Source organism: Alosa sapidissima, chromosome 12, assembly GCF_018492685.1.
Source record: "Alosa sapidissima isolate fAloSap1 chromosome 12, fAloSap1.pri, whole genome shotgun sequence".
Classification (NCBI taxonomy): Eukaryota; Metazoa; Chordata; class Actinopteri; order Clupeiformes; family Clupeidae; genus Alosa; species Alosa sapidissima.
The window spans coordinates 29253721-29261220 of NC_055968.1; the positions used below are offsets into that span (position 1 = coordinate 29253721).

General features: G+C 47.9%; 1 protein-coding gene across 7 annotated transcripts in view; it reads right to left on the reverse strand.

Annotated features, from left to right (window-relative positions):
* The window catches only part of LOC121724817 (phosphodiesterase 4D interacting protein), a 51913-nt gene that overhangs the window by 38976 nt on the left and 5437 nt on the right, over positions 1-7500 (reverse strand). For 5 of the 7 annotated variants that reach the window (XM_042111640.1, XM_042111638.1, XM_042111637.1 and 2 more), the window contains exon 1: positions 723-2698. In XM_042111640.1, the coding sequence (XP_041967574.1) occupies positions 723-1979 (1257 nt within the window). In that variant the 5' untranslated portion in view covers positions 1980-2698. Of the gene's footprint in view, positions 1-722; positions 2699-5674; positions 5729-7133; positions 7270-7500 lie in introns of those variants that run through there. The other 2 variants (XM_042111641.1, XM_042111642.1) reach the window with 2 other exon arrangements.

The window sequence follows — 7500 nt, forward strand, 5'->3', positions numbered from 1 at the left end:
TCGTCCTCCTTATAAAAACCAGAGAGCTTTGGCTCCAGTGCTGGTGTGTGTTTAACCGCCCTATCAAGAGGCTCTTTCTCTCTCTCTCTGATGGCTTGCCTTAGCAGCTTCAACAAGGCCTCTGTGTCCCACAATGCTGGCCAGTTTCATCTGTAGCCATGGCAACACACCCTTTATTTACATAAGAAACAACTCCGTCTCCTTTGGGTAGTCCGAGGAAGGAAGTCCTGTCGCTAGTGACAACAGTTGCTGTGTTACTAAGAGTGGGATGTAAGCAGAAGGGTTTGTTGTCTGTGTGTGTGTGTGTGTGTGTGTGTGTGTGTGTGTGTGTGTGTGTGTGTGTGTGTGAGTGAGCATTCAGAGTGCTTGTCGAGGTCGTCTGGGTCATAACTTGCAGTCCATAATTACATGGGGGAGGTTAAAGGAGCTTATTATCATTATTATCATCTTCAGTAAATGACTAGGTAAGACTGGCGAGAGAATAGAAGAACAGAGTGAAAGAGCATGAAAAGCCTAGCTGTGTGTGTGTGTGTGTGTGTGTGTGTGTGTGTGTGTGTGTGTGTGTGAGAAAGAGAGAGTAAAAGTGAGGGATATAAACAGAGAAAGAGAGATCAAGAGAGGGTGGAAAGTCAAAGAATGTGAAGAGAAAGGGCCTGAAAAAATGCAAAATGGGCGACATGAGCAGACCGAAGCCACAAGTACACATAGAGGATCTCCGATACCTCCTGGAGGTGCAAAGGCCAGCAGGACGAGAACTCATCCAACCAAAGCTCCTCCATTTCAGCTAGTTCGTGCTGCAGCTCCCCCTGTCTGCTGCTGGAGCTCCTCCCCTCTGGAAGCAGAAAGGGGGAGAGTGGACAGTCTGTTGCCCCAACGCAGAGTGATCCATGGTGGGGACCTTCATGAGTGGGCTTCACCCGGACAGGTAGACGGCTGCCTCTTCGGCTCTGCACAGGCCGGTACTGGAAACTCCGTGCCAGAGCCAGAGCCAGGTCCAGTCCAGTGGCATACATGCCACCAGACTCGAGTCCAGACGGGCACGCACCACCTGCGTCTGGTTCAGACATGCTCACGTGAGGCGGACAGGCGGTCAGCTCATGTGGGGAGCTGGACCTATCCGCTCTGACCACCTGCTCCTCTGGAGGTCGAGTGGACTGGTCAGCAGCCGGCCCTCCGTCTTGAGGGAGTGTGTCAAGGGACTCGACAGACGAGGCGGGACTCGGGCTCATCCTCTCCGCTCCCCCATCCTTCTCTTCCTCCTCTTTCAGCGGCGGAGGAGAGGGTTCGGGCTGGGCAACCGGGGTGACCCCTGCCTCATCCGCGCTCCCAGAGCATCGGGTAGGCGGGCCACAGGAGGTGCTGCGCAACCTGCGGGGCAACTTGCACACCGCCTCGTAGTCGGAGTCCGCCACACGGAGCGTCGTACAGCCACGGCACTTCCTGGAGTGAGGGTGATGGTGTGTGTGCAAAGACTGCTGGGAGTTGTAGTCCAACGTGCTTTCCTGTTCGGCCCAAGACTCAAACACCGAATAGGTGAGATCCTCGTGAATGAGGGCGCTGTAGCTCATCTCGCTCAGGGTGGAGATGTCCATTGCGCCTCCTCCATCTCCTAAGGCCTCAGTTTTAACCCCACCGTCAGCACTAGGATCCACTGCCATGGTGTTGTTTTTCCAGTACAGAGCGCCAACACCCTGTCGCAGACGTTCTTTCTCCAGCAGAAGTTTCTGCATCCGCTCTATGGACAGTGCCTCCACACGGGCAATCACTGTGTCAAAGCGGTACATGCGCTCCAGCACAAACGCACACTTTCCACAAGCGAACTCGCCACGGCCATCCCGCGTCACTTCGCGACCCAGGGCATGTGACAGCAGCGTCTGCAGATTGATTTTGGCCGCTGGATGAAAGATCCATCGCCGATGGTTACCACACAGCTCCCGTGCACAAATCCGGCATGAGTCCTTAAGCTTGGAGTCCAACATGTCTGCTGATGATGATGATGATGATGATGATGATAATGATGTCAATCAAACGTTAATGAAAGGTCACCCAACTTGAACTTTAAGGTATCTTATAGGCAGCAATCCTGACAGTGACTGAAATTAATTCAATGTCAGCCACCCATGGGTTAACTAATCAGTTTGCGTTTTTGACATGTTTTATTGGTAGCTTGCAGCTGAAAATCTTGCAATTAGGCTTCGAACGTGATTTGTTCTTCTCGGATTGTTTTGTGTGGAGCCGACAGGTGGAGAGCCAAAATGTTCCTTCCTACAAATGCAGGCCTGTCACTGATACAAAAGTGCACCAAAGCTGACCCTTCGGAGAAGCATCCCGTCTTGATCTTGATTTTTATCGCACTGCCTATAAAGAAAACGGAGTTACGGAAGTGCAATGGCGCGTTTGAGAAATCAAACAAACAGCGGTTATCCTGTCCTATTGGCAAACAAAATCACGCCTCTCCCTCTTCGCCTGCTGCTGTCTGCCAGCCCTCCCTGTTGTAGACTGCACATCAGGACAGACGCCGTCATGACAGGTTCGCGAAAGACATCGTTCAGATCTTCGTTCCAAAAAATACGGGAACTCGTTTCGCAACGAAAAGATTCTTGTTTTGACCAGGCTGCCGGTGTCTGTTGACCGGAAAGGGCAGCTCCCCTCAGGGAAGAGCGATGTCACAAGGCTGTCCGTGTATCCCTGAACAGCAATGTGGCAGAATCGGAGAGAGAGCAGCGGCAGTGGGAATGTACCATTTACCGTAGAGGGGAGGTTGCGCAGCCTTTTAAATCCTCATCTTAGTCGGTTTTCAAATACATAGAATATTCTACACAAAATAAGATTTAAGTTGTGCCATTTTTTAAAAAACTTTATATTCATTCCACAACTGTGGCCATCCATACAATAAATACATGTCGGCTAACTACTGGATTCCCCCAGACCGCCGCTTTACGATGACCAGGCATTCCTGTCATATTACAGCTCAAGCGCAATATGAGGTAACTATGCTGACTGTCTGATGAAAAGGAGAACATCGGTTTTGTCTGTCGCCATCAAGCAGAAGTGAAATATGGCCCGAACTCTTGATAATCATGGATCCTTCAGCGACGTGAATATGGATAAGCCTACATGGTGCGTGGCTGTATTGTCAGGTTTGTCATTTTTTGACTGAACGTTGCAGTTCTAAATGGCAAGTGATAGGCTACAATTCGCTCACAACACCATCAGTCTCTTTCTCCTTCCAATGCCCCCCCCCCCCCCCCACCCTCATCCCCTGAACCATCTTTCCCACCCTGTTCCATTGTTACTTTGCATTCCCAACCTCCCTCCCATGGGAATGCCCTATGGCTATACAAGACCCCCCACTGGGTATGACTAATGAAGGAATATACAACAGGTCCACTATCCAAAAGTGTAAACACATTGAAAATGCTCTCTCTCTCTCTCTCTCTCTCTCTCTCTCTCTCTAATTCAAATTCAAAAACGCTTTATTGCATGACAATTTGTGAAGAAAGTGTTGCCAAAGCATACAGTGGAGACTCATCAAGACTAAATAACAGTCATAAAACAAAATCTGTGATTACATATATATATATAGGGAACAAAACATACACAAACACACACACACACTCTCTCTCACTCTCTCTCTCTCACACACACACAGAAAGAAAGACATACACACACAAGTATAAAAATGAATGAATGAATGAATGAATGAACACTCACAAGCATGAACTGTAAAGACCTGATTGTTACAGGAAAGAGGGAGGTCATAGTTTCTGGTGCATACATCTTTGCTCTGTGGTTTATCATTCCAAAGTGAGCTCCATTAACTCACATTCTCTGTTGATAACTCAATGGAGAGTTTTAGTTTACATTAGCACCAGTCCATCTTGCAGCTGACCGCTCTCAACCTCTCTCAGGCCAGACAAACAAACACCTGAGTCAGCCACTCTCCTCCACCCACAACTGCTTGCTGTTGATGAAACACTGGGTAGTTTAATTAACCCCCAACTCACACCCCTAGACCTCCTTCATGTTAGCGTGTGCATGGAAGGGTGTGTGTGTGTGTGTGTGTGTGTGTGTGTGTGCGTTTGTGTGTGTGTGTGTGCGTGTGCGTTTGTGTGTGTGTGTGCATGTGTGTGCGTGTGTATTTGTGTGTCTGTGTGTGTGTGTGTGTGTGTGTGTGTGTGTGTGTGTGTGTGTGTGTGTGTGTGTGTGTGTGCGTGTGTATGTGTATGTGTGTGTGTGTCTGTGCTTGCGTGCGTGTGGCATTGACATTTGGGATGATGGCTCCCACAGTCTAAGTGCAGATTTGTCACCCAGAGGGCCCACACTAATGGGACAGCACACTATAACAGATCTCCTCTAAAAGCCTCACAATCAAAAAGCCATCCATCCTAATCAACACACACACCCAACACTGTCACACCCAACACATACACACACACACACACACACACACACACACACACTCCCAATGACTTCATGGTTTACAGCAATTACATATATGGTCTCTCTTTCTTCTTTCCTTTGACCATTCTTTTTCTTGTTTCTGATATGACCTCCCCTGTGCTCTCTCTCTCTCTCTCTCTCTCTAACTCTCTCTCTCTCTCTCTCTATCACTCTAAACATTTGCACTGGCATTATAATGGTTTCACATCTACTGTAATAGCCATGTGTGTCTGACACTGGGGTTCTAAAATAGAGGGAGTTTACATTCGGATGCAGAATATAGCCCATCTAAAACTATACAGCTTGATGTCATCATTTCTGTTGCGTGGCAGAGAGAGTGCATGTACACTCTGACTCAGTTGGAGAGAATGAGACACAAATAAACAGGAAAGGAAAGATGACGAGGGAGAGTGAAGGCCGCAGGAACCAGGGAACACACACACACACACACACTCACACACTCACACACACACACACACCAAGCAAAACAAAAAAGCTTTCAATGTTCTCTGTGTCTCCGTGGCAAGTGTTATGTAAACTGTGGGAGTATCCAAGGACATTTTGACATTGGAATCTTTTTTACAGTATGTCATGTGTGTGTGTGTGTGTGCGTGTGTGTGTGTGTGTGGGTGGGTCAGTGAGAGGAACTCTTCTACTCCATGGCAGGGTGTAACTGTAGTTGCTCTGGGGACAGTGTAATCCCTTGTAATATAGTTGACATATGCAAGTCACTGTGGACAACAGTGTCTGCTAAATGAATAAATGTAATGTAATGTAAGATAATTCCAGCAGGGGGCGTACTCTCCCTTCTCTTCAGTAAGACAGTTCGAGAGCTGCAAGCTCCAGCCTCTCTGCCCCTCACTGAGCCTGCAGTGCTCTTCTCCAAACCAGACCAACCATAATTCAAAGGAAAAACTTCACTTCCACTCAAGTAGTATCAACTCCATAAATCCATAAAGTCACGGACGGTACATGCCGATTGTTTGACATCAGCTGATTTGGATTTGTCTGGCTAGAATTAAGCCTCTCAAGAATGGCTGAAGTTTGCAAGAGTTTCTCAGTCTGAAGTATTTACAACCCGACTCCACTGAGGGCCCTAACCTGCACAGAAAGCAGCCCAGGGCACAGAAACACACCATATTTGACTATGGTAAATCAAGCATGCCAGTGTTGAGTGGGAGCAGAATTGTGTTTCATCTGGTAGCACAGATGCCAGAACAGCGCCCCCTACCTGCATCTCACGCTCAGTGTGGCTGCGGTCCCCACCGTGGTTTGGCAGTTGAAACTGAGGAAAGAGCAGTTATGCAGGTATGAGTACCTCTGCGTATCTATCAGTACCTCTGTGAGATCTATATTAAAAACAGCAAAAGATCTCTGTGAGATCTATATTAAAAACAGCAAAAAATCTTATTCTACAAAACTACCGGTCTGCTAACACACAAGGTTTCTCAGGCTTTTCCTGTGAAAATGTTTTGTTTAAAAAAAACACTGTGACACAGTGACTGGCTGTAGTCATTTTTCAGCATCTTGCGAACATTGTGTGTAATCTGAGTTTGTGTCAGCTACTGCATATGTATGATGTGCACCTTCTCTGAGGCGAAATTGACAGCGCCATGAAGTCCGCTGACCCACATTCTTCTCCTCGCTCTATCTGTGTTTATAAATACAGGCGGCTAGCTGACCTACTCTCTCTCTGCTGGGTATCCGTGCCATCTACCCTGGATACCGAGCCGGGACCCCTATAGGGCCTGGCCCCTGTCCAGGAGGTGGTATTAGTTACAGAGGAGGCCTTCACGTGCCAGGTCAGATGTCTAAACTGTCTTATAATTCACAGAGAAATATCATGTCAGCTTTCTGGACCCTGGCGATTGGTGAGAAGGATCTGTGTGTTTGTGTGTGTGTGTGTGTGTGTGTGTGTGTGTGTGTGTGTGCGCACACTGATACGTTGTGTGCTACATTAAGGGAGATTCAGTTCTTAACTGTTCACTGTATAGCACTTGGCAGTCTGCCGTTAATAATTGAGCCTCTGGTGAATTACCATGGACCAGAGATTATATACAGAGAAAGAGGACACATACAGCGTGTGAGGCTATGTGAGGACACAAGGATCACCTTAACACTTCAATCAGTCCAGTTAGTTTCATATGGACAAGGTCATGCTTATTCATAGTAAATGGACCGCATTTGTATTAATCATTACACGGGTCTGGGCTGGTTTAAAGCTTTTTCCCAGTATCGTTTGAAACCGAAAAGATAAAGGAGAGACCATGGACCATGGAAATGAATGTGTACCTGGGCATCCCTCTCTCTCTCTCTGCTGCAGAGTAGAGGAGAGCAAATGAATGTGTACCTGGGCATCCCTCTCTCTCTCTCTGCTGCAGAGTAGAGGAGAGCAAATGAATGTGTACCTGGGCATCCCTCTCTCTCTCTCTGCTGCAGAGTAGAGGAGAGCAAATGAATGTGTACCTGGACATCCCTCTCTCTCTGCTGCAGAGTAGAGGAGAGCAAATGAATGTGTACCTGGGCATCCCTCCCTCTCTCTCTGCTGCAGAGTAGAGGAGAGCAAATGAATGTGTACCTGGGCATCCCTCTCTCTCTCTCTGCTGCAGAGTAGAGGAGAGCAAATGAATGTGTACCTGGGCATCCCTCTCTCTCTGCTGCAGAGTAGAGGAGAGCAAATTAATGTGTACCTGGGCATCCCTCTCTCTCTGCTGCAAAGTAGATGAGAGCTCCTGCACTCGTTCCCCGAGAGCACACTTCTCCTCCACTGTGACCCTGAGCTGAGCCTCAGTGCTGCTCATGCATCTCCTCAATTCCTCTATCAGCCTGTGAGGGACAGACAGAGAGAGAGACAGAGAGAGAGAGAGAGAGAGAGAGAGAGAGAGAGAAGAGAGAGAGAGAGAGACAGAGACAGAGAGAGAGAGAGAGACAGAGAGAGAGAGGTAGATAGGGAGAGAGAGAGAGATACACAAATAGAGTAAGTATGAGAGAGAGATTATAAGGCAGACAGATGGAGAGAGACAAACAGAGAGAATGTTATTTCAAGCCCAGGTCTGC